General features: G+C 48.4%; 1 protein-coding gene across 1 annotated transcript; it reads left to right on the plus strand.

The window, feature by feature from the left end:
• The first annotated feature begins 12,938 nt into the window (after nt 1-12,938).
• On the plus strand, nt 12,939-14,203 carry LOC136471311 (GDSL esterase/lipase At2g04570-like). Its single transcript, XM_066469040.1, has 2 exons — nt 12,939-13,331; nt 13,430-14,203. The coding sequence occupies exons 1-2, from the start codon at nt 12,939-12,941 to the stop codon at nt 14,126-14,128; spliced, it is 1,092 nt and encodes a 363-aa protein (XP_066325137.1). The 3' UTR covers nt 14,129-14,203.
• Nucleotides 14,204-27,541: the final 13,338 nt, after the last annotated feature.

Here is a 27,541-nt window from a genome sequence, read left to right on the forward strand (position 1 = left end):
CAACCCAATGAGCTCTAACCGATTTATTCTCATGAATATGCTCGAATCGACTATTTAGTCGATCTCCTTTCATATCGGCTCTCAGAGCCGCACATTCAGGACTGTCTGACAACACCAAGTTCCGCCCTTAATTGCTGATAAACTTTCTCTCCTTGTCAATTACAGGGTCAAATTGACTGGCACGTCTCGGAAGAAGTGCGTAGGATCGACCATCCCTGTGCTGAAGCTAGGCGGATCTACAGCTCCATCTAGCAGACCCTTCTGGCTTACTACGTGTGTCCTTGGCATGGGAGGAAAATTCTGTGTTGACAACTATAAAGCCTTTTAAAGGTTCATCTAACAAGTTAAGGCCATTAGATTCACTTGGCAAACAGATGTAGAGCCCCCCTTTCCAATGGCACAATAGCACGTAGCCTGATTAGTCAAGCCATTCTTACGCCAATAAAGGTAACCACTAACAAGCTAGAAAAGGTCCTCATATTGAGCTAAAGCCAGAGCCATGTAGCCCTCATAGTTGTACTGTAAGTCCATGATGATCACTTACATATAAGTCCTTAGGGAGAGGAATCTAGAGCACCGTAAAAACAGTCCATGTTGCTAAAAAGCATCTTTTAGTGTTTATTGCATATACCATTAATCAAGTTACAAGATCATGGTCTTTAATTGAGCACTAGCATCATACTACCCAATTCAATAACCCATAGGAATCAAGGAATCCAGGTTATCAAATAGCTAGGAAAATTACTACGGTTGCCAAGGTAGACATATGCATATGATTAAAATGATATTAAGGTGAATATGACAACATGGAAGATCACATGCTATACTTGCCTTAAACTCATATCCTTCTTCTATTGAATTGTAACCTCCAAAGGACTTCTTCTGGATCACCAACTTCTTTTATATCACCAACGCAAAGCTCACCGACTAGACATGATCATGAAGCACCACACAAGCATCCATGCAATCATACACGAAGCAAACAATAGATCCAAATCATAACAGTACATCAATCATAGAAAAATAAGTAAAAGATTTTGAAACACGATTCTACGCATCGCTACGAACACAGTCGCGAGAGACACGCTAATCGGAGCTACGGTTTGAAAGAAACGGCTACCGAAAGATCTACTCACAAGAGAAAATATAAAACTATAATCTTCATGTGGTTTAACTATACAAAAGCTTATATAGATTGAATTAAGTCAAATTTAGATTTGAATTATAAAACTAAAGTAAAACAAATCATATTTTATTTATAAAATCTAGTTTCATAATTATTATTCAAATTAGAGTTTAAACCATGAAATTCTAGAAATAATGACATGATAAACATTGTTACTACCGCGTAGATCTTGTTGTAATGAATCTAGCGCAACTTAAACAGGTCAAATCAGAACTAAAACATAGAAGATATGAATTAAACAAGATTTCCTTTAATAAAATAATACATTAAATCTACCCTCGAATTTCAAAAGTTGAAAATATATGTAACAGTAGTATGAACATGTAGATTATGGAATTATGAACCTAACACAAGTTGAATGGGTCAAATTAGAGTTAAAATGGAGAAGATATAGCCTATAAAAGATAGTGGCAATCTTATAAATACATGAAACTTAATTTTTGAATTAAAATAAATAAAATTTGATTTTTAAATCCGGCCGAGGACTGCGGGAACTAATAGGAGAAAAGGCAGGGGTCCATTTGAAAAAACCAAGAATGGCGGGTTCTATTTTGAAAAGACAGAGGGGCTCTTTAGAAAAATTGCCTGCGAAGGGGTATCTTCTAATCTGGGTCGTTGGTTCAAAGATGGACGACTGTGAGCGAAAGGAGAAGATGAGGTCACCGACGTGCTGCTTCTAGACGGTGGCGCCTTGGCCGGAAGATCTGCTCCTCGTCGGAGTTTGTCCAGGTGACAATTCCAGGCATCTTAGGCCAAAGTGAAGACACATAAAGGGGGAGAGGAGCACGACAAACTCTGCTAGGGGTCGGGGAAAGCCGCAACGGCACAGTGATGACGCGGTGCTTGAAGTAGCAGCTTGAGCTCATCGGTGAAGCTTCGGCGACGTGAAGAGAAGGACATGGAGCGATAGAGAAGGCATGCGCGGCACCTGTGGGTTGCTTACCTTCACGCGAAGCTCGGGGACGCGGTTGCGGTGACAGAGAAACAACATAGTGGTGAACCGACGGCGGCGGTGGCTCTAGGGTTGTACGGCAGCGCTGTGGCTCGAAGGCGAGGCAACCGTGGCTCTAGAGCGGGATAGGGAGGTGGCATGCGGTGTGGCTTGGTATTTAAGAGGTCAGGCTGCTTGGCGTGCACAGCAAGGCACGGAGACGGCGCGGACGCGGACTCACCGGCGACGGTGTCTAGTTCATGCACGAGCGGGAGGAAGAAGGAGATGATGTTGACACATAGGGCCTGGTGGCAGCGACACAGGGCACGGGGCCAGTCAGTCAGTAGGAGAGAGGGAAAATAGGTGGTCGCGGTGCTGGGCCGAGCGTGAAGAAGTGGGACGCGCAGTGGAAAAAGGGGAAGATGAGTCGCGACAAGGGAGGGAGAGCAGGCCTGCATGGCTTGGCCAGAGCACAAGCTAGGCCGCCCTAATGCAGAGAGGGAAACGGGCCACGCGAGGAGCAAGAGAAGCCGACCTTCGGGCCTAAGGGGAGAAGGGAGGTTTTTTCCATTTCTTTTCCAAATCCTTTTTCTATTTCCTATTTCAAAACCAATTTCAATTATGAATCAACTCAAGTTCAAATATTATTTCCAATATACTTTTCAATTCAAATAAAAATGAGAAATTTTGGTAAGTTTTTCAAAAATAAATTCTACAACTTTTTAAATTCTTTTATTTTCAAATTTTCTTTTACTTCAAAGCCATTTTCAAACTCATTTCCAAAAGAAATCTAAATCATTTTAAATTTTAATCAAAACCACTCAACCAAATAAATCAAATGCACCGGCATGTATGCAGAACCATGTTGCTACTCCTTATGATGAATTTAAATATAGTGAAAAATATTCTTTTTCTTATATTTCATGAGCACATAAATTCCAAATTAAATCATTTCAGCTCTATTTCCAAAAATTCAAATTTTAGGGTGTTACAATTCATAGGTTGGGCTGGGTTGTATGCTAGTCGTGGGAAATCTCTCAACTTGTGTTGTCATCAATATCAATTATCTTTAATTTAAAGTAATTATAATAGATAATGAGAGCATATCCTAGCAAATAAGAACCAAAAGGAGTCCATATAAGATTCAGTTAATTCTAATTTAGGAACCATCTCCATAAGATAGAGAATGTTTTAAAAAAATATATGTAGGGAACTAGTTTAATATTTTTTGAGCTAAATCTAATTTTCTATTATTCTTTAAGATTATTAAACAAGATTTTAGGATTGTTAGTTGCATAGTTTTTCATTAAATACTTAATTTTTTTAATAGTCCTTTATAGACCGATTTACCCCCTAAGTATCATTATAGTGTAGTCTGACTTACTTTCCTCTTAGCTGATGTCACGCTACGTAGGATGGTTGACATGTCAACAAAAACCACCAGAAGAAAAAAGCTCATCATGCAAAAACAAATTGTTTTGGAAGTTAAATTGTCAAAAAATAGTTTTATAAATGAGGGGGAAATCAAATGACCACGAAAGTTATGGGGTGAGCATCTCCGAGAGTCTTTCTAAATCTTACTCTCTAAATCATCATTTATAGCGTCATTTGCATAAAAATCGGTTTCTATATCTTTCCACTAGTACAGAAAATCATTTTTAGCGACGCCACCCTTTTCTATCAGAGGCACGCCGCCTCTAACCACGCCGGTGAGCACTGTAGCTCCGTGACCACCTCTGAAGATCCAAGTTCAGGGCGGTTCTATTAAGAAAACCGCATCTGATAGACATCCATTTTTAGGGGCGGTTGCTTTAAGAGAACCGCCCCTAAAAATAGTCTTCAGAGGTGGTCCACTATCGGGTATCAGTATTAGGGATATCTGAATAAAGGATTTAAGGACCGCATATGACAACTCGCCTAGATAATCAAGGACGTATTTTAGTCTCGACCGTCCCCGAGGGTATGGGAGCCATCTCGCCTGACCCTAAGGGCACAGGCCCCATGTCGCCCGACCCCGAGGGCACGGGCTCCATCTCGCCTAACCCCTTAGGCACGGGCCCTGTGTTGCCCAACCCCAAGGGAACGAGAGCCGTCTCGCCTGACCCTTGGGGCATGGGCTCCGTCTCACCCGACGGGGACTCATACTATCTCCAACCACTGCGGGTCAGAAGGTACGACCCCGGGGTCAAACTTCTAACACAAGGCGGGAAGCAGGCATGTCTCGATGTGACCCATGACCACGTCAGGCCATGCCCGGGGGTTCACATCACCAACAGTGATAAGTGCGTGGTCGCTGTGCTGCCTACTCCTCGTACGGCCGTTGGCGGGCATGTCAGTTCACCACGTCGTCCGCCAGGACAGGATGGGATGCCATGACCAGCTGATGACATCGAGGCATGGCACCAGTGGTGAACAGGAGCCCAATGTAGAGCCATCCCTGTCACCATCTATAGGGTCAACGGGACTCGCATGAAGGAGAAGGACACGGCGGTCCTAGAGGCCTTCTTCTCTCTCACTTTTCTCCTTTTCTCTCTCTGTGACCTGCGCCTTCCCCTTCACCTATAAAAGGGGAAGCAGGAGCACACGGCTGAGAGAGACAGCTAACGAGCACACAACTGAACAAGCTCAGCAAGACTCAATTCCATTCGATCTTTTCACCAGAGACTTAGGAACTTCTCCCTCTCTCACTCGTTTGTAACCCCTACTATAAACCAGTACCGGTAACATGAGTAGCAGCAGACTAGACGTTGGGATATTTCACTCGAACCAGTATAAATCCTTGTGTCCTCCGAGCACACTATCCGAGCTAGACACGTAGATACAAATTTACTAGCCAGTGATCCGAAACAACAACAGTTGGCACACTAGGTAGGGGATTTTTGCCCGTCTCAACATCCACATCAGGCCTCGGATGGCTAGTCATGACGTCAGCTGGATCCTGAGCGTGCACGTGCGCTTCGGGAACCTAGATTTCATTGTCACGACAGAGAGAGAGTTGGTGCAGGCCTCCATCGCCATCTAGCCTCTCCACTCCACCGGCCTCGACATGATCATCGAGACGCTTAAGGAGCTGTAGCTGCACGCACTAGAGGCTCGTGCCCCTGGGAGCGACTAGCTCCTTGGCTTCAATTATGAGAGGCTAGAGCACCAGCTCGATGCCTTCCTAGGACCCCAATCATCCTGGGAGGACCTACGCTGCCTCACCTTCTCGTTCGCTAATGTCATGACGTAGCTTGCCAGAAGGGAACCACTCTCTTCGGAATACCTCATCTAGAGCGCCCTAACAACGTTCTCGTTTGGTCTGTGCGATACTATGGGCACCATTGGCCACCTCATGGTGCAGTGCCTGCACCCATTCCCTACGAACGATGAGTTCATGGGGATGCCTGAATATGTCACGTAATCTTTCCATGACCTTCTCGTGGGAGATTAAGAGTCAACCTCCGACTCTGACTCCAGCAGGGGGAGCCATCACCTCTTGTGAGAATGTTTTATGGCAGGTACCCCCGAGCGATGCCTCGCCTGCGGGTGGAGCAGCTAAGGATGTGGCACAGGGGACTCAAGGATGTGCGACTCCAACTAGAGCAAGAGCACGCGGAGCTTGAGCAAGAGATCGAGCGTTGCAGAGACGGTGGGCGTGCGCACACCATGACCCGCGACGTTTACCGGAGGATCATCAAAGATGATGGAGCCCTCCCACACTTCGCCCGGGCAAGCCAGAACATCGCTATTGCGTGCGGCCTTGCTATAAGGTCTCCTAGAGCCCGTGACACCCAAGGATCATTGGGCCCATCGTCAGATCCTCACGCTGCTCGAGCACGCAATGGGTACAGCAGGTGGAGAGCTCGCTATCTCGGTGATGCAAGCTTGATGCTAGTCAGCATGCGCCCTCTGGACCTGGTACTCTGCCTTGTACAGAGCAACAAGAACCACCACAAGCTCTCTCCACCATGGGAGGGACTACACGTCGTCGCGAAGGTGCTTCGACCGGGCACCTACAAGCTCAAGACCGTCAATGGTGAGGTCTTTGTCAATGCTTGGAACATCGAGTAGCTATGTCGCTTTTACCCCTAATCTATGCGCGTACTTATGAATATTAAGAATTGTGTTTCTAAAATGAAAAACACTTTCTCTTATCGATTTCGCTATCATTTCCTCGATCTTTAGTGACACCTGACCCCAGCAATGGCAAGGGGTCATGCCTCACTCAGGGCTGATAAGAGTATATCTGCTGACCCTCTCCTACGTTAAGATCTAGAAGCAAGGGTTACGAAAACAAACACTGAGTAAAACTGGTCGGACTGTAAGAAACCTACGCCCCAATGGCTATGGTATTTTTGCTCACCAGCGTGATTAGAGTTTTTTCGCCTGCACCTCAAGCTTTATAGCTATAACAATAGAAAGGGTCAGAACATATTAACCTTTTTTATACAAAAAAGGGAGAAGAGCCAAAAGTCTGTTCGACCATAACAAAAGTTAAGAACTTGTCCACTTATTACAAGCTCGCCGCCTGGCCTATCTAACTAACTAATTCTTTGGGGGATGATCTCATCCTCTATCTTGGTAGATAAGTCCTATGCCAGAGAGGCCACTTCCTTCTCGATGTCCTCCAGCTCGGTGTTGGAGTAGATGGGCGTGAAGCCCTAGCTCATCGTCGCTAGATCGATGTTCTCGTAATGAGAACGGGCAATCACAAATGATCGGTGAACATCGAAGCGAAGCACATCCCTTGTTGTCTCATGCACTCAATCCATAATCTAGATGGCGCGAACCACATACAGGCTCATCTCCTGCTCCGGGGCCAGTTCGAGGTCATCGAAGACCAGCTGGATGGCGACGCATAGGGAATCGTGCTCGTTGCTCTCCTTCAGGAGGGAGGCCTTCACCTCATCAAGCTCCTTCTCTAGGCCATGGCTCTTCATCACCTCCATGCCAAGCTTGTCACCAAGACCTATCCAAGCCACATAGCGATCATGTCAGAAGGCCTACCACGGATTCTAGGGAGAAAGACAACAAGGGAAATCGAAGGCTTACCGTCCACGTCCGCCCGAAGCCTGCGCACCTCATCACGCCACTGGGTCACCTCAACCTCTAGGCGTCAGACCTCTTCCTAGCGCTGCTTGCGCTGCTAGGTCACCTCAGCCTCTAGGCATCGGACCTTTTCCTAGAGCTGACCGACCTCCATGGAGAGCCTAGCGGACATGCCCTCAACCACAACCTTCAGGTCCCTCTCCCCCTCAAGCTCACCCTCGAGGAGGTCAATCTACTGCTGGGCGTCGATGTGCTCCTGACAAGCCAAGTCACGCTCCGCATAGAGCCCCTCTATGGCCCAGAGCAAATCATCTCGCTCCTTGCGTAGCCGCTGGTTCTCCATGGCATCCATGCGCGCCCTCTCGATTAGGGACATGAGCTTCTCCTTGGCCTCGTGGGCATCATCATGGGCATCCTTCTCCCTGACTCAGAGGTCAGCCAGCTCTCAGGCATGTGGGGGCAAGCTCAGCCTCCTCCTGACTGGCAACGGCGAGATGTGCGGCCAGCCCCTCACTCCATCGTGCCTCCTTAGCAAGGAATTGGGACTTCTCCTAGCTACGGATCATAAGGGACTACAGAGAGGATAAGACTTAGAGACATAGAAAGGGAAAATAAGGGTTAGGAACACGGTCATATCATACCTAGCCAACTGGGGCGACAATGTCGCGCAGCGAGCTTAGCACGGTGGTCAGGGTGTGAACCGCCATCCCAACCTCCATGTGGATGCTCCCCCATTCCCTCTCCTCCACTGCGTCACCAAGGGCAACCACCCAGACCAGAGACTAGGATGGCTCCACACCGATCCCAAGCGACGCCGCCCTCTCTTGTGGCAGCAACTCCTCTGGAGCGAACCCTCCGGCAGTAGAGGGGGCGGGTGATGTGGGTACGGAGGCCTGCCCTGTTGCCACATCCACTAAGGATGCCTCAGGTATGTCCTCCTCCATCTACCTAGTCGGGGAGGTGGCCACCCGTAGGATGACAGCCCTTGCTGCGCCGCTTCTGCCTGCGACATCGTGGTCACAACCGGCTGCGCCACGCCCGCCATGGGTGCCCTAGATGCGCCCCCTCCATCTGCTCTCTCGTGGACGCAGCCATCGGCTGTGCCTCCCCGGTCGACGCTGTGGCTGCCCCAGCGCCACTCCCGCTCACCTCCTGTGCAGCACCAGCCAGCTCCTAGCGCGTCTACTGGAGGAGGCTCTTCTTCGACGCAAGCCTTAGGAGAGTCCCACGTCCTTCTACGCTGCAAAGGACATGATGGTCAGTTTATGGCAAAATTTCGTTAGAACAAAAGGACAAAAAACTCTTAACTCACCTCAACGCCATCGGGCGATGATGTTTTAGGGCCAGCCCACCCGACCCTGGCTGCTCCTCGTTAGCACGTTGCCGCTTCAAGCCCTCCTTCTTCTTGGAGGGTCCGGATGGAGTGGGGTGGCCGGTTCCCGCCGACTTCAGGGGCGCCGCCGAAGGCCCAGATGGGGCGGGGTGGCTTGACTCCGCCAGCTTCGGGGATGTCTCCTCCTCCTCCTACCCCGGGGCATGCCACGGGAAAGGCCCAGCCTACGAAAGAGATGGATCCTCATCCCTATCACCCTGCTCATCCCATTAGACGGGCGACCCAAAGCCGTGCTCGTCGCCTAGCTCATCCCATTGAATGGGTGACCTAGAACCATTGCCTTCTTCTTCATCTCCTTCCTCTTCCTTCTTCGAACCCTACCACCGCTTTCCTCAGTTTAGCCTCGCTCGCTGCTTCACCCACTGCCTCACCTCCTTGTCATCCTTATCGTTCTTCCTCCGCTCATCTGTGGCATGGTTCGCTACCGTCACGGCCGCGTGCTCCAACAGCGGCACGACGGAGGCCCAAAAGCCCAAGTCCACCGATAGCTCCATAAAGCTTGGCTCCAGCCGCATCGCGAGATGTCCTGGGATTGGGAACATGGCGTTGAACTCATCTGTCTCCTCCTTGATGTGTTGTGCGACCTTGCTGTCGCGGAGTGGCCCCTGGGCTTGCGCCGTCCTGTCAAGCTACGCGTCGGGCGTCATCCCGTACATTGGGGGGGTGCACGCCATCAATGGCGCCACCCTCCTCACGTGGTATGCCCCGATGACATTGGCCCTACGAAGGCCATAGCTCCTCAGGGATGCGACGACCTCGAGGAGGTCGTGCATCCTCTTCTTTTCCTTGACGGATGCCCCCCACGGCCATGTCGGCGGTGCCTCTTCGATCAGGCGCCCAGTGAAGACCGGCATGGGGGCGACGGGGTCGTTCTTCAACTAGTACCACTATGCGTACCACCCCTTGTTGGATCTGGATAGCTGATAGGGCATGTACTTGGCCGCTCGCTGCCCCCAGAGGTGGATGCCCACGCATCGCATCGGCGCTAGGATCTCCCTGCCTCTGTCCTTCTTCTTAAGCAAGGAGACATAGAAGAAGTACCTCCATAGTTTGAAGTGGGGTTCGATCCCTAGGTATCCCTCACACAGCACGATGAAGGTTGTGATGTGCTCGATCCTGTTGGACTTCAGATGCTGCAGCTCTATCTGGTAGTGGTGCAGTAGTCCCCAAAAGAACCAATGGGATGGAATCACGAGTCCACGCTCGTGGAAGGTGGCGAATGACACGACGTAGCGATCGAGCAGCGCTGGCGCATCCTCGAGACCGGGCATGAGCCACTCTACCGTGTTGCTCCTCCCGTGGAGAATACCACGCTTGACGAGGCTCTCCATGCGTGCATGGGTGATGTTGGAGCGGTACCATGACTCCATGGAAAGTGAAGACGGAGGAGCAAGGACTTTTTGGCGGTAGCAGAGAAGCGAAGGCTATAGATCTAGGGCGCTAGCTGTGGATTAGCAAGGGCAGCAAATCCGAACGGCGGCAACGGAAAGGAGGAGATGGCAAGGTTGCGATTTAGTGTGCCGAAACATGGAGGGGGAGGCCGCTATTTATAAGGTGGGGTGAAGCGAGAGGCGAACCATACGCCTAGATCTATGCACCCGCCATGGCGTGTCACATCGCCTCTCCGAGAAATGCGTGCACGCCAACTCGGGCCACTCCCTCGAAGGACGCCCCGGATGACGGTTCGTCCCATTTGATGGGCCGAGAACCGCCACAGGTAAAAAGGGATACGGAGCTGAAAATGCTCCCATGGCCCATTCAGGCCCAGGAGTTCGAAGGTGGGCCCATCGATGAGTTCACAACCGCTCCGAGGTGCCTTTAGAGTGAGGGGTGGAAAGGGATGGGCCCGCTTGTGGCCAGTACCCGAGCGCACAAGCGTCGCGGGTATCTCTGCCCATGTTCGAGTCTTGGTCGGTTCACAGTCCACGGTTTTTCCTCGAAGAAAGGCAGTGAGCCCTTGGGACCGGTCGAACGGACCCAAGAACTATATGGATTGACCGCCAAGAATCTAGAGTCATCCACCAGCTGACCCATGCCGGACCCCCACAAACGGGAAGCCAGGGCCCCACTCGGACTAGCCCATTAACAGCTCACCGAGCACCATGATTCGTCCATCGAGGAAAACATGGCACGACTCAGCCCTTCTGTTTTATCGAAACGCTTGAGGAAAGCTGGACTCGCAAGGAGACCAAATACGCGGTCGCATGACGATGGCGTATCGATCGGATCCTAGGGGGTTCGGAATCATGAGAAATCTTTTTCGGCCCCCCAAATCCCACAGCTACATGTTCCCAAGGAGTTCGATCGCGACAGAAGGGAATCACAACCCACCAAGGCGTCCCACGGGCAGCAGAAGATCGAAGCACTCTAAGTACCTCCATCCGAAAAAGCCTACAAAGGAGTATCCTACTCCTCCATAGGCTCAGGGGCTACTATCGGGTATCAGTATTAGGGATACCCGAAGAAGGGATCTGAGGACCGTGGATGACAACTCACCTAGATAATCAAGGATGTATTTTAGTCTCGACCGACCCCGAGGGTACGGGAGCCATCTTGCCCAACCCTGAGGGCACGGGCTCCGTCCCACCCAACCCCTTGGGCATGGGCCTTGTGTCGCCTGACCCCAAGGGTACAGGAGCCATCTCGCCCGACCCTAAGGGCACGGGCCCTGTGTCGACTGACCCCGAGGGCACGGGCTCCGTCCCGCTCGATCCCTTGGGCATGGGCCCCGTGTCGCCTGACCCCAAGGGTACGGGAGCCGTCTCGCCTGACCCTGAGAGCACGGGCTCTGTCTCGCCTGACCCCTGGGGCGTGGGCTCCGTCTCTCCCGATGAGAACCCATACCGCTTCCGACCACTATGGGTCAAACTTCTGACATCGGGCAGGAAGCAGGCACGTCTTGACATGACCCATTGCCACGTTAGGCCATGCCCGGGGATTCACATCGCCAATAGTGACAGGTGCGTTGTCGCTGTGCAGCCTACTCCCCGTATGGCCGCTGACGGGCACGTCAGTTCAACACGCCGTCCACCGGGACAGAATGGAACGCCACGACCAGCTGATGACGTCGAGGCATGGCACCAGTGGTGAACAGGAGCCCGACGTAGAGTTGTCCCCGTCACTATCTAGAGCGTCGATGGGACCCGCGTGAAGGAGAAGAAGGACACGTCGGCCCTAGAGGCCTTCTTCTCCTTCGCTTTTCCCTTTTCTCTCTCCGTGACCTGTGCCTTCCCCTTCACCTATAAAAGGGGAAGCAGGAGCACACGGCTGAGAGAGACAGCTAACGAGCACACGACTGAACAAGCTCAGCAAGACTCAATTCCAATCGATCTTTTCACCGGAGACTTGGGAACTTCTCCCTCTCTCGCTCGTTTGTAACCTCTACTATAAACCAGTACTGATAACACAAGTAGCAGCAGACTGGACGTAGGGACATTCCGCCCGAACCAGTATAAATCCTTGTGTCCTCCGATCACACCATCCAGGCCAGACGCACAGATACAAATTTACTAGCCGGTGATCCGAAACACCGACATCCGCTCTCCAACAGTTTTTTATATCTTGTATGTACTCTAGGGAGTTATTCTACGAGAAATCTAGAATATAAGGGCAACTCCAAAAAAATTAGTTAAAACATATTGTAAAGCTAAATATAGCTATTATTGAGAAAAAAATGATTCCAACAGATTATGCAAACGCCTCTCTAAATTTAGTCGTTGTCTATTCCTGAAAATTCGGTCGGTAGATTTGGACGACGAGAGTCGCTGGCTATCCGACCTTTTCTCGCACAACACCTCATCCCCCGCACCAACGTGCCATTGCCAGAGCTGCTCTAGACTCACAAGGTGCTCAACGCCATGCTCAAGCCGGGCGCGGTTGTGGCGCCCCAAATAAAAAAGTTGTTGGAGAGTATTTTTTAATTAAAATCTCTATTCCCAATAAACATCACCCATCTAATCTAAATCCAACCATCAATACTCAACCTCAACCATGGGATTGAACACCTTCTCCCTTGTTGCTCGTTTATCTTCACTTTCAGGCACATGTAAGATAGGAAATGTGTCCTAATAATTAAAAAGGATATAAAAAGTCCTTGGATTTGGTTCTCTTCCGTTACATCCCTCAGAAGGAACGATCGTGATAATATGGGGAAGTCAGTACTCGGTATAAAATGACAATATACTAGCGACAAATCGTGGAAGTTTCCATTGAATGTGTAGACTCGTCTCCATCAGTTGTAACCGCAGGATGGCCGAGTCACTAGTAGCTAGCCAAACCCTGCAAAAAGGCGACGGCAGCACATCAAGAAATTGACACCGGAATCCGGATCAACATGATCCAGTGACCAGTCCACCGAAATAAACTGAGCCGCAACTGCTGATCCGTGAACAGAGAACATGTCGGCATTGCGGCATTCTCTACCGATCATCCTCCTGCAGCTGTACATGCTCTGCGTCCTACCACCGGCGGCGGCTAAGGTCACTGCGCTGATCGTGTTCGGCGACTCAACGGTCGACACGGGCAACAACAACTACATCTCCACGCTCGTCAAGAGCGACTTCGCGCCCTATGGCCGCGACCTCCGGCCGCCGGGAAGCGGCAGTGGTGGCCAGCCCACCGGCCGGTTCTCCAACGGCCGTCTCGCCGTCGACTTCATCTCCGAGGCTTTTGGCCTCCCCCCACTCGTGCCGGCGTACCTGGACCCCAACGTCAACATGAGCAGCCTTGCCACCGGCGCCTGCTTCGCTTCTGCAGGAGCCGGCTACGACAACGCCACGTCTGATCTTTTTGTAAGAAAGACGCCATCGTGCTCGTGCACAAAAAATAGGTTCTTTGTTACGACGCCACTGAACGCCGCCTCCGACAAACATGTCGATCCGTTTTGCAGTCCGTTCTGCCGCTGTGGAAAGAGCTGGACTACTTCAAAGAGTACGCGGCGAAGCTGAGGAGCTTCCAGGGCGAGGACAGGGCTCAGGAGACGCTGTCGGAGGCGCTCTACCTCGTGAGCATGGGCACCAACGACTTCCTGGAGAACTACTACGCCGTGCGGAGCGGCCACGCGGCGGAGTACGCGGAGTCGGCGTCGGGCTACGCGGGCTACCTCCTGGGCGTGGCGGAGTCGTTCGCACGCGCGCTGCACGCGCTGGGCGCGCGCAAGCTGGACCTCAACGGGCTTCCGCCCATGGGGTGCCTCCCGCTGGAGCGCCACGCGGCCACGGGCGCGTGCACCGAGGAGTACAACGCCGTGGCTTGGGCCTTCAACGCGGGCCTCCGCGACCTGGTGGCGCGCCTGGACGACGGCGACGGAGGCCTCGGCGGCGGCGCCAGGGTTGTCTACGGCGATGTGTACGGCCCCGTGTCGGACGTGCTCGCCGACCCGGCGGCGTACGGGTTCGAGGACGTCGCGGCCGGGTGCTGCGGCACCACCGGGCGGTTCGAGATGGGGTACATGTGCAACGAGGCCAGCCTGCTGACGTGCGCGGACGCCGGCAAGTACGCGTTCTGGGACGCCATCCACCCCACGGAGCACCTCCACCGCTTCCTCGCCGACCGCAAGATGAACACCACGCTGTACGTGTTCCAGTAAAAATGGTGGAAACAGGGCAGGTCGCATCATCGTTAATTCCTTGTCAAAATCAAACAACACTAAATCAATGCATGAATCGAGCGATACGGTTGTTCAACCATTTGTTGCAAGAGGAAAGGAAATGAACCTACTACATGACGAATACGGTTATTGCTAGCTTCCCTGTCACGCAGAGCAATGGCGTGGACGCAAGGACGCGTGCACATGTGCACGATGCAACTACACCTGCTGACCTACTGTGAGCGGGTGGCGTGGTGGGACAACACAGCCAAGCGGGGGAGGCGCGACGAGGCACGGTTGGGGCCAGGAGCGTGGTGGCGAGGCATGGTGTGGCCGGGCGCACAGGCAAGGGAAGTCGCTGTGTGGAGCAGTGTGACACAGTGGCGTTGGCGAGGCCGTGATCGGGTGCTAGCGAGGTGCCATCGGCGTTCTAGCACCCGGATGGACGCCCCGCCCGCGGCTGCTTGTTTCCGCGCATAGCGAGGGGACGACGCTGACCTTAGTTTGCTCTGGGGCCACCACACGGGCATCGCGCTACTGTCAGTCCACTCGGGGCCACCATCTCCGCGGGCGTATGCGTGCTCGTCGGGTAGGGTTTTCCTGCCGAGCTCGAGCTTCCGTGGCGAGATGGAGGGAATGAAAGGAAGGGGAGGAAGATAAGAGGAGAGTGTGAGGCGCGCCGCTCGAGATAGGAGCCGAAGCCTTGTGGTAGGCTGCTATCCGCCATCCACCGACACCATTGTAAAATGTGCAATACTTGATTTACTTTTAAAACATCCAGATTAAACATTACAACTTACGTCTGAAGATAGATAAAACACATGAAACATGCGTCTGAAACATTTACAAAAACACTTAAAAAACGTTTGAAAAACCATTACAAAACATATGCAACATCGAGATAAAACACTTGCAACATATATGTAAAACATATGCAACACCCAAATAAACACACTTGCAACACATACGTCTGAAAAAACAGATGAAACATTTAGAACAGAAGCTTGCAACATACGTGTATAGCCATTACAACATATGCAACATCCTAATCTACACATCCTGATCTACTTTTACGACATTCATACAAAACACTTGCAACATACCTTTAAAACATTTGAAACAATTGAAACATACGCGTACAACATTTTCGGTGTTTCGGATCACCGGCTAGTAAATTTCTAGTTTACGTGTTTGGCTCGGATGGTATGCTTGGAGGAGGCAGACACCAAACCTCCTCGACTGCTCCTCGTACCACCATTGGCAGACATCAAATTACCTCCTCGACTGCTCCTCGTACCATCAATTATGGCACACATCAAATTACCTCCTCGACTACTCCTCGTACCACCAATTGTGGCACACATCGAACCTCCACGAGTGCGAGCGCCCACGCCCCCATGAGTAGCTGTAGATTTGATCCAGGAAGGTGCAAAGCGACTGGTCTTGTTTTTGGAGTGGAACTCGGTAATTTATTGTAGTTGTTCCTCAGTGAACTCCTCTTTGAGTTCCATTTTCAGCACTCTCCTCATGCTGCTGCTGTCGGCGGGCCGTTTGAGTCCGCCTGTGAGAATTCTCGAACTCCAGGGCTAGCATAGCTTTTGTTGCTTCTTCCTCTGCCTTTCGGATACTGTCTGCCTTCCTCTGCATCTTCCTAGTCTGTGGTGGTGCTTGTTCCTCTACTTTTGGGACACTGCGAGCCTTCCTCTGCCTCTTTCTAGGCTATGGTGGTGCCTTTTCCTCTTCTTCTCAGAGAATGGTTGCCTGCCTCTGGCTCTTTCTGCGATGTGGTAGTTCTACCTGCTTTGATTTAACTCTCGCCATCTGTAATAATAAAAAATTACACATGTGTTTCATCAAACACCATAAATTCATGAAGCAAATAAGAGGAGATCATAGACGGCCTCACCGTGCTGAGGCGAGAAGGCAATCTCGACTGGCTTGCTCGCTAGAGGAGTGGTGCGCTGATAGACGGTGGTGCGGTAGATCGCCGCAGCACAGTAGATCCCCGCGGCATGGAAGGATCTACGCAAGAGGTTTCAGTGTGCCGGGGGAGGGGGTGGGTGGATGGGGGAGGGGGAGTGGGGAGGCGGCGCAGGGTGGGTGGCGCCAAAGGGGGCGAACGGTGACGGAAACGACGCGCAAAAGAGGAAACGATGGGTACTGATTGTCGATGTTTTACCACCGATAGCTCGTCACGGGGTACCCGGGACGGTGATTTGTTTGGAGGGGTATCGGCGTTTGCAGGAACTCGATGGTAAACGCAGGGAGACAACGATTTATACTGGTTCAGCGCGCCGGAAAGTCACAGCGCCCTACGTCCAGTCTGGTGTGGATAGTATATTGTGCCCTGTGCTATCTGTTGTGTTGCGAGGTATGTTGTGGTTGTGAGTTTGAAAGCTCTAGTTTGGTTTTGGTGAATTAATGAAACCCTAACTGCTAACCTAGTTCATCAAGTGATCATGAGATAGGTAGCACACTTCAAGTAGAGAAGCAAATGAAGATCATAACATGACAATGGTAATAGCATGGAGATGATCAAGGGCTTAAACTTGAAGAGAAGAAAGAGAAAAACAAAAAGCTCAAGGCAAAGGTATAACTTATAGGAGCTATTTTGTTATGGTGATCAAGACACTTAGAAGAGTATGATCACATTTAGGTTTGATAGCCGTACTATTAAGAGGGGTGAAACTCGTATCGGAATGCGGTTATCAAAGTGCCACTAGATGCTCTAACCCATTGCATATGCATTTAGGATCTAGTGGAGTGCTAACACCCTTGATAATATTTGTGAAAATATGCTAACACATGTGCACAAGGTGTGTGCAGGGTTGAGATGGGTTTGGGGATTCGACGCTTTTGGAAAAATGAAATGTCTATTTTCTATTGCGCCGGATGCAAAATTCTTGGTGGTTGGCACATTTGAGCAAGGGTGAAGAAGTTAGAGTTGAAATGAAGTTGGTCGAAATGATGCTGGCGTCGGTCTACTGACCGGACGCTGGGTCACTCAGCGACCGAACGCTGAAAGGCTGCGTCCGGTCGAGCTGTCAGACGGCACAGTGGGAAGGGTTGAGCACCGGACGCTGGTCTGCGTCCGGTCAAGGTGGACCGGACGCGTCCGGTCGAAAAAACATGCCTCGGGGAGCTTACTGGAAACAACCGGACGCTGGGGCTTCAGCGTCCGGTCAGTTTTATCGGAAGCGTCCGGTCATGCTCGGGAGCTTACTGTAAATGACCGGACACAGGGGCTTCAGCGTCCGGTCAGTTCGAAGGAGCAGCATCTGGTCAAGGCTGATGACCGTTGAGTCTAGACACGTGGCTGACATCGAGCGACCGGACGCTGAGGGCCAGCGTCCGGTCAGTCTGACCGGAGTGTCCGGTCAGAACGCGTTTTGCCCAGTGAAGGGGTATAACGGCTCTATTTGATTGGGGCTCTATTTATAGCCCCATGGCCGGCTCAAGCTCACTCTCTTGGCCATTTCTATTGACATAGCATACTTGTGAGCTTAGCCAAAGCCCTCCCACTCATCTAGATCATTGATTCATAGTGAGATTGGGAGTGAATCCAAGTGCATTGCTTGAGTGATTGCATCTAGAGGCACTTGGTGATTGTGTTTCGCTGCGGATTTCTCTTGTTACTCTTGGTGGTTGCTGCCACCTAGACGGCTTGGAGCAACAAGGATCGTTGAGTGGAGGAGGTAATTGTCTCCGACTCCGATCGTGGTGATTGTGAGGGGTTCTTGACCTTTCCCCGGCGGAGCGCCAAAAGGTACTCTAGTAAATTGCTTGTGGCTTGTGTGATCCTCATCTTGTGTTGGTTGTGCGGCACCCTATTGAGGGTTTGGCGAGTGATGCCAATCAGCGCGTGAACCTCCAAGTGAGTGAATCGCCACAACGAGGACTAGCTTGCCGGCAAGCAAGTGAACCTCGGTAAAAATCATTGTGTTCATCATTTGATTCCAAGGTGATTGGTCATCATTGTTATTCATCTTTGTGATTGATTGGTTCATTCATCTACATGGCGGTATAACCCTCTTGATCACTCTCTTTACTTTATCGCAAACTAGTTGACAAGCTCTTTAGTGTAGCTAGTTGTGAGAGCTTGTATGCTTGGTTGGTGTGGCTCTTTAGTTAGCCTTTGAGAGCACACTAACATAGGGTAGTGTCATTGCTCTTGTGTGAATTGACGCTATCTAAACTAGAATTGTGGTAGGTGGCTTGCATTTTTGAGTAGGCTAGTGCAACACTCGCTTCGCTTCATAATTGTCTAACCATTTGGTTAAGTGTTGTTGTAGAAATTTTTATTAGGCTATTCACCCCCCCTCTAGCCATTAGGACCTTTCAGAGTTCTGTCGGTTATCTGTGTGTGTCCTGATCTAGGGACCCCTGCCCTCCTTTATATAGTCCAGGAGAGGCGGGAGTCCTAGTCGGTTACAAAGTAGAGATCCTAGTAGGATTACGTGTAACTAGTTCTAGTAGGATTACATGTAGGGAATCCTAGTTGGACTAGGTCTTCTTCTCTCTTCTCCGTGGGAAACCCCATGGGTCCCGTATCGACAAGCCCCTGAGCATCTCATGGATGAGCTTCGGAAGCCTTCTTGTTCTACTTGGTCTTCGTTGAGTTGTTGTAAATCCGTTCCAGGTTCTTCTTGAAGTGAAATCTTGAGATGGTCTTCTTTGTCTTTTCTTCGGCTGATGTGCACTTTTGGACAAAAGTGCACTCAGTGAGTATAGCCCCTGAGCCTCTTGCTTTTGCTTGCAAAAGTTGGAGGGTCCAGATTCTTGTCTTCAAAAAATTTTTGGGGTTATGTATCCCACAGCCCCCGAGCCTTCTTCGAATACTTTTCTTTAGAATAGAAATCGGATGAAGGGTCTTGATGTGTTGTCTTTGTTGTAGTCTTGAGTACTTGTATTCTTGGTCTTTCATCCTTGAATTCGAGCCCTCGGGCGTAGTTGAAGCTAATGCCGAGCCCCCGAGCTTAGTGTTTGACTAAGCCATGATGCTCTTCCGAGTTGTTTTTATTCATCCAGGTCATTTCTAGTCTTCTCTGGTTCTTGATGTACCTCTTCCAGGTTGTTTGCACTTCGTCCAGGTTCTTTCTGAACTTGTATGTACCTTATCCGGGTTGTTTTCTGATTTGACTAAGCCATGATGCTCTTTCGAGTTGTTTTTATTCATCCAGGTCATTTCTAGACTTCTCTAGTTCTTGATGTACCTCTTCCAGGTTGTTTGCACTTCGTCCAGGTTCTTTCTAAACTTATATGTACCTTATCCGGGTTGTTTTCTGATTAATCCGGGTTCTTTTTGAATTTGTCTTGGTACTTGCAGCACCTCTTCGAGGTTGTTTTATGATCGATCCGGGTTCTTTCTGGATTTGTCTTGGTACTTGCCGTACCTTGTTGGGGTTCTTTTTTGATCAATTCGGGTTGTTTCTAGACTTGTCTGAGTAAAATAGCTCTCAAGAGCATGTTTTTCCCCGATCTCATGGTATAGATGTAGCTCCCCTGCATGTTAAACATAAAAATATATTGTAAATGACATTCTGGATCTGAAGTCGGGAGCGTGTCCCATATTTGAATAATCAATCAGGGGCGGGCCCCGGCATTATGAAATGCATATAAACTTTTTGCGTCTTGCTCTTGCTAGGCCATGCGAATTCCTCAGGTAGTGTCCTGTTACGTTTAAGCACTTGACTCTCTGGCGTATGGTTCAGAGGTTCATGACATGACCATGTGAGCCTGGCACTTGGTTCGTGACCGTCCATGTGAGTAGACAAGCTTCATGGATTAAGGCATGTTCTACCTGAGGAATTCGGCGACCGTTAAGAGAAGACCTAGAGCACTATGTTTGCTCGCATGATGATTTTTTGTGTCTTCCCTTGCTAGGTCGGTTAATTTCCTGGGTAGTAGCCTGTTACATTTAAGCACTTGAATCTCACGTATGGTTCAGAGGTCCATTGACGTGACCACCCGTATGGTTCAGAGGTTCTTTGACGTGACCATCCGTATGGTTCAGAGGTTCATTGACGTGACCATCCATTCGAGAAAACAAGCTTCACGAATTAAGGCTTACTATCCGAGAAAATTAACAGCCATTAAGGGAAGATGATATGGCCACAGAGGCATACGAATAATATCTGGAATATATAAAAAATGAGACGTGACTTAGCTTGGTTCGTGGCCGCGTTGTCGATCGCCGCAGCCGAGTTGCTGGGTATTTCGGACGAGTAGTTGGATACCACGTCCGAGCAGTTGGTTGTAGACACATCGAGCATCCAGAACTCGTCACCAACTAGTTTGTTGGTTCTGAGTAGTAGTCGAGGTAGTCATTGAGCATCGCGGTGGAGTCGGCGGGTTGTTGTAGTGGTAGCTGGAATCTATCGTCGTCGTGGAGTACTCGGAGAGTGTTGCGCTATTACCGAGTTGTCGTAGTGGCCTGCTTGCTTCTAGTCGGATGGCTTGCTTGTTGGCCGGCTAGAACAGCTTGTCGACAGGAATGTACGCATCATGTACGAGCCTTGATATGTACGTGCGTGCACATACATAAATAGTGCACAAACTCCTTGGCCTTGCCTGCTTCTTTGGTCGTTCGTCTTGCTTCATGGTCAGTCTTCCGTATCCGAGTTGATCTTGATTTTGTACCGTTCATACTGAGGTCTTCGTATCCGAGTTCATCTTAACTTTTTGCATTCGTGCAGACTCGGTGTACTTTTGTCTAGCCTGCAGCTTTGGGTTTTCTTGTGTGCCTTCCTCTTTTTGGCTTGGCTTCCGTATCCGAGTTGTTATGTAGATCGTGTGTTCTTCTTGCTTAAATCGTATCCGAGTACTCGGACTCCTTGGCCGAGTAGTCAGTCTTGGCTTGCTTGTTATCTGGCTTGATGCATGGTTGGACATCTTGTGTGTTCGAAGTAGTCGGACACTCAAACGGACAGGTTGCTATCTTTGGTCTCGGACGGCTTGCTGCTCGTGGCTTGGTTCTGATTTGGCTTTGATATTTTAGAGTTGTAGATGTGATGTCAGCCTGTATATGACTTGACATGTGCTTGCACCTTGTTGGATCGTTCGTATCCCATCATGATTTATGCGTCCAGTAAATTGATGGCTTCCTCATTTGCTTGCATGCAGATCCGTATGTGCATGTGTATTTAGTGTATATATGCATATATCTTAATCTTTTGCTTGCTATTGCTTCCCGGACGTCATATGTGCATGTCGTAGTTGTACTCTGCCCTGTCCCGGTCGGTCGAATCCCGATCATGTGCTAGAAACTGAGCAATAGTCTGATTGTAATCGGACTTAGTGGGAGCAGTTGGAGTTAGACTCGGACGTCTGTATCATCTAGGGTGCTTGTAGACAATCTTGCTGTACGGTCGGACTGTGCTGACGTTTTCTACCAGATGCATATTGATGGAGGAACGTGTGTGGCCGCATGGCTCCCTGTTTTGTGAATGCACTATGGATCTCAAGTTGTCAGAAGTCCAGGGGAGTCCCATCGCTGCTTGAGACGTGAGTGCGGCGAGTTGTCGACGAAGCTGATGAGAGCCGTAGAGAGTTGTTGACGGGGCCGACGAGTGCTGCGGTGAATGTTGATCTTTGAGGTCCACCGAGCTCTCAAACGCAAAGCGTCGAGAACCCCTACCTGGCGCGCCAGCTGTCGATGTTTTACCACCAATAGCTCGTCACGGGGTACCCGGGACGGTGATTTGTTCGGAGGGGTCGCACTGTACAATGGCAGCCCACAAGCGGTCGCACTGTCATACTTGAGCCCATATAAACCCTGTAGTCTGTTGAGTACCACGACAGGTCTCGATAAACGATCCACAACCAATCAAGATCATACATGATTCAACATACATGTCACAAATTATATAAAGTTTGCAGATACATTTCCATCATCAGAGTACGAAACAAAGTTATTACAAACCAAGTTTGATAGATAATAGCGGAAGCAAATTAAGTTTGAAAGTAGCATTTGCCAACATAGTTTAATACAGTGCCAACATACGATCACAGTCCACAAAAGCATGTAGAGGGATTAATAAAGAAGCCTACCCAAGGCTTACTCCTCATCCTTAGCGGGATAGAAGCAACTCCTGCAATACCCATAATAAACTGTGCCATCTGCAACAATGGGAATAAAACCCTGAGTACGAGAAGGTACTCAGCTAGACTTACCCATCATAAACCAGAAATAAATTGACTCCAAGGATTATGCAAGGCTGGATAAGTGGAGATAGCTTGACAACATTTGCATAAAAAGCGATTAACTTAGTTATACATTTCTAATTCCATTATCAAGTTATTTATAACTATCCATCTCTAAATTAGCAACTATCCTGTGCCAAACATGTGGTATAACTTTTTAAGAGCATGTAATAGTAACCATAGCAGGTATAGTAATTCTATGTTTATCCGAACCATCAAATTCCATAATACAATTACTACGATGTTGGGGCTAGCCAAGTTTCTCACTATCCGGGAGAGACGGCAATTCGAATCAATTTCAACCAGCTGGGAATTTATTCCTAACACAAACCCAGGCGCACCAGATCAACGGTCACCTTTGGTACAACTCAAGTCCACATGTCACGGGTTTGCCCAGCGCCGTACAATCAGGGACAACCAACTGCCAGGACGTTCAGGACCATCCGGCCCTTGGGCTCATGTCTGGCTTCCCCGCACATCCTTACTACCATCCAAAGTGCGCACTCTTATAGAGCGGGGCCTGGCCAGAGTTGAGCTACTCGGCTTTGCGGTCGGAACGAGTTATCTGGCCAGCTAAGTGATAGGCATGCGTTCAATCTTGTCAGAAGTGCCAACAACGGTACGGTCCTTAATCAGCACAGACAGAATCACATGAGTCAATCTACCATAGACTCTCCCGACCTTCATTTACTTTTACCCCATGGTTCTTTTCCACGATAGCAAATATAGCCAACCGTGCTTTGGTATCCACCTATATCTCGTAGGTGATAGGAAATGACCTGACTTCTACCAGTCTAAGCAGGGCTAAGCATATATTTGATCCTGGACCTACATAGGGTTGAAGGTGTATTTCTAGACAAGGAGATCATATGCATCAAGTGGTTCCAATCAACTCTTATAACCTAATGCATCAATCATAAAGGACTCGAGTAATATTTTGTAAAACACTGGGAGACTTAGAATGCTCCGGGGCTTGCCTTTCAGAAAAGAAGTGGGGCGGTGGTTAGGACACTCTGGAAGCACTTCTGGGGTCTGCTCCTTGCCTTCGAGAGCTGTGGCTTGAGGAATCTCTTGCTGGTCCCCTTCCTCTCCTTCGTTGAACTCCAGCAACATTATCTCCTCTGTCGATCCTAGATGCATGAATATGGCATAAGATATTGCGAATGCATATATGCTGACAAGTATAGTATGATGACACCTAATGAATGCATTCATGTAAGTATTCTTAATAGCATGGTGTTAAAGTAATAACAAGTGTATCCCATTTTACTGAGTATGTGCATATCTCTTCTTGATTACTTAATCAAACACTTCAATAATTCATTTACTATACCACAAAACAACAGCTACTTGTTTTACTCATAACTAAAGTTCTACTTATCCAAATGCTGTGATCTTGGACTTTCTGGAAAGCTTATAAAATTGTATACAACTTTTTTTAATACTCTTACTGTGATTCAAGAGTTATATAGGGCAAACAAATCGTTCAATAAAATCTATCTAGAAAGCAAACATTTCGGACAGCAAACTTGTAACAGCTAGAACTCAAAAACCCTAAGCCCTATGACTGTGAAAATTTAATAGAGGGTGGATTAGTAAGTTATCTACAACTTTGTTATAAACAAGTTTTACAGCAAAGACCATTATCCATATGAAATCATCCACATAATTAAAACTATACATGCAGCTTTGTATTTGAATTATAAATTGATAATTAGTTATTTGCATACAATCAATGGCTTCTAAGCCTTACCATTGACATCAATAGTTACTATGCATCATAAGAACCATAGAAAACATCATGTTTAATCACAATCTAATTATTTAAATGCCTTTATTAATTTAATTAAATAATTATGGTAAATAATAAACATATTTCAAATATGCACAATAAATTCTCAGAAAAGTACATTAGACTCCTAATTCTCACAATATGCTACTGTAAAAATTTCATACCATTTTCACATGTATAACGTCCTATGTAAAAATGACAAGTTAGCAAGGGTTATTTTAGTGAAAATGGAAAATCATATAGAAAAGTGTTAAGCAACAGGTTATATATTTTTCCTAGCTAGAGCATGTCAATACAAAACCCACAAAATTGGAATCACATTTTTATCATTTTTCTAGCTCAAGATATCTAATTTACAAAATGGTAAACATACAAAAAACACTCATTTAACTATATTTAAATCACCATGAAAAATACCAGAAAATGCACATTTCATATTTTTATAACAAACTACACTTCCTAAGGAATACAACAAAATTTGGTTCACAAGATTTGGATATCTACAACTCCACTTATCATTTTTTCAAAGTTTGCATCAAATCTGAAAACAGGTGAACTAGCTTTCTCCATCGAGTCACTGACAGCTGGAGCCCTCGGTTCAGTCGATCCCACGCGTCAGCTACGGCAATACAGAGCACAGCGTGGGACAACCAAAGTTCGCCGATGGCAACCCTCTCCGGCGACGGCACCGACCCAACCATGATCTCCTGCATCTATTGAGCTGACAAGTTGGACCTCTTGCCGGAGCTAAGCATGGCGGCGGCGTCAATGGCGGCACGATAGAGCAGGACAACGGCACTACACTAGCGGTGACCGCGATGACTCGTTCTAATGAGTCTATGAGCTGCTACACACGACGGTGGTTCTAGAGCACCAACCGCTACGGCAAAAGGCGGTCGGAGGCGGTGCGGCCACGATGACTTACCGGGCGCGGTTAGTAAGCAAATGTGGGCGCGGTGAGACTCTGGGATGACGGTGGAGTGGCTGCGGTACTCGACGGAGGTGGCGCGGTGATGCGGTGGAGGTGGCAACGGCACTGCTGCGGTGGCAAAGAAGCGACGTGACGCGGCGCAAGGCGAGCGGGGTGGCCAGCAATGGTGACGGCGGCATTGTCCGCTGCTGCGGCTACTATGGGTGGGCGAAGGAAGAGGTAGAGAGCGAAATGAGAGCGCAGGGATGGAGCGAGCGAGTGCTGGGGATGCTGAAGGCGCGCTGTGGCTCAACATGGCCTGGCTGCTCAGACCGACGGTGATGCGCGGCTTGACTTCCTCCACACGACAGCCTTGCTCTGTTGCCGGTCGGCCACTGAAGACCGAACAAGTTGGCCATCAGAGCCCCGAACTAGGCCTGACGATGTGATCTGGCAGCGATAAAACTCCTAATCCGTAGCTTGTTAGTGCAAACAACCTAAACAGAACTCGTAGCCGTAAGTACCAGCTACAAAACTCCTATAGAAATCAAGGTCTAAATTGCAATGGATAGAGAGTAAAATCAACTTAAAGTAGTGACCGTCAAACTGAAAGCACGCAAGACTTAGAAAAATTTTCCTGAGTGCTGAAATCAATGTAATGCTGATTCTATTGAGCAATTTTTAAGTATGTTAGGAGCTAAACTAGCCTATGACCCAAAAATAAAAGTTGTTCCTCTCATCCAACACTACAACTTTACTTTAGTGCACACATCCATGCAAAGTCTCTATCATATAGTTCAAACTTGGTCAAACCTATTACATTCAAATGATGACTCATACTGGAACTATGACTTAGTGACCAAATTAGCCCTAGCCATGAATACCAAAGTTGTTCATCATGACATTCTAAACATGTTTAAGCTATTCCCAAGTTCACACAATCATTTCATATATGAGTTACACATAAAGCTTTCCAGGTCAACATATATAATATCACTTAAGGACTTGATCATACAAAGTGACCTTCATGAACATTGTTCCAATAGTCATCCTAAGTATAGCTATGATGTTTTAGTGACTCACATCAACCATCTACATGTATTCACTCATGATCATATGCATATATACAAGGAAACATAAAATAACAAGCATGTTTCATATGTTTCAATCACATGTTTCAATTGTAAAAGCTTATATATGAATGCTCGATGCTCATGCTCATGCAATGCAAGTCAAATTATGCAAGCTTAACACCTAGGGTGTTACAGCCCCTCCCCCTTATAAAAATCTCGTCCCAAGATTTGCAAGACGTACCATTCTTGGAAAAGGCGGGATAAACCTCACGTAAGTAATCCTCTCTTTCCCACGTAGCATCTTGTTCACTATGATTATTCCATACCACCTTATAAAACCTAATGATCTTACTCCATGTTACTCTTTCCATCTCTTCTAACACTCGGATTGGCTTTTCTTCATAGGTCAAATCCGATTGAAGCTTTATGTTTGTGGGTGTAATAGCTTCCTCAGGTACACGAAGACATCTCTTCAACTGAGAAACATGGAAGACATCAAATATTGCACTCATCTCTGGTGGAAGTTGTAACTTATAAGCGACGTTCCCTTTTCATTCAATAATCTTGTACGGCCCTACATATATAGGCGCAAGCTTCCTTTTTACTCCAAATCTCTACACTCCTTTCATGAGCGACACTTTCAAGTATACGTAGTCTCCCACTTCAAAAGTCAGTGGTCTTCTTCTTTTATCCACATAACTCTTTTGTCTGGATTGAGCGGCTTTCATATGATGTTGAATAATACGCACTTGTTCTTCAGCTTCAATGACAAAGTCTATACCAAAGTATCTCCTTTCACCGGGCTCAATCCAATTCAACGGAGTTCTACATTTTCTATCGTACAATGCTTCAAAAGGAGCCATCTTGATGCTTGCTTGATAACTGTTGTTCTAGGAAAACTTAGCTAATGGTAACCATTTCTCCCATGAACCCTTGGAAGATATAACACAAGCTCTCAGCAAATCTTCTAAGATCTGGTTTACCCGCTTAGTTTGTCCTAAAGTTTATGGATGGTATGCCGAACTTCTAATTAGCTTAGTTCCCAAAGCTTGGTGCAAGTGCTCCTAGAAACAGGCTATAAACTGTGGTCCTCGATCTAAGATTATGGTCCTGGGCACTCCATGTAGTCTCACGATCTGAGAAACATACAGCTCAGCGTACTTCCCCATGTGTTATCTTATGTTCACATGTATAAAATATGCTATCTTGGTGAGACGATCTACATTGACCCATATTGAATCGTGACCTTGCTGTGTCATTGGAAGGCCTGTGATAAAGTTCATACTGATTTCTTCCCATTTCCAACCTGGAATAGGCAATGGCTGAAGTAACCCAGCAGATTTCATATGAATAGCTTTTACTCTACTACAGTTATCGCACCTAGCGACATAGGCTGCGATCTCCTTCTTCATCTTGGTCCACCAAAAACGGGTTTT

Source organism: Miscanthus floridulus, chromosome 8 (assembly GCF_019320115.1).
Source record: "Miscanthus floridulus cultivar M001 chromosome 8, ASM1932011v1, whole genome shotgun sequence".
NCBI classification, from domain to species: domain Eukaryota; kingdom Viridiplantae; phylum Streptophyta; class Magnoliopsida; order Poales; family Poaceae; genus Miscanthus; species Miscanthus floridulus.

What these genes read in the sequence shown, in the direction of transcription:
- LOC136471311 (XM_066469040.1), top strand. Translation starts at nt 12,939, where the DNA reads ATGTCGGCATTGCGGCATTCTCTACCGATCATCCTCCTGCAGCTGTAC. An exon ending in ACGCCACGTCTGATCTTTTT is followed by an intron (nt 13,332 to 13,429) that starts GTAAGAAAGACG and finishes TCCGTTTTGCAG; the next exon opens with TCCGTTCTGCCGCTGTGGAA.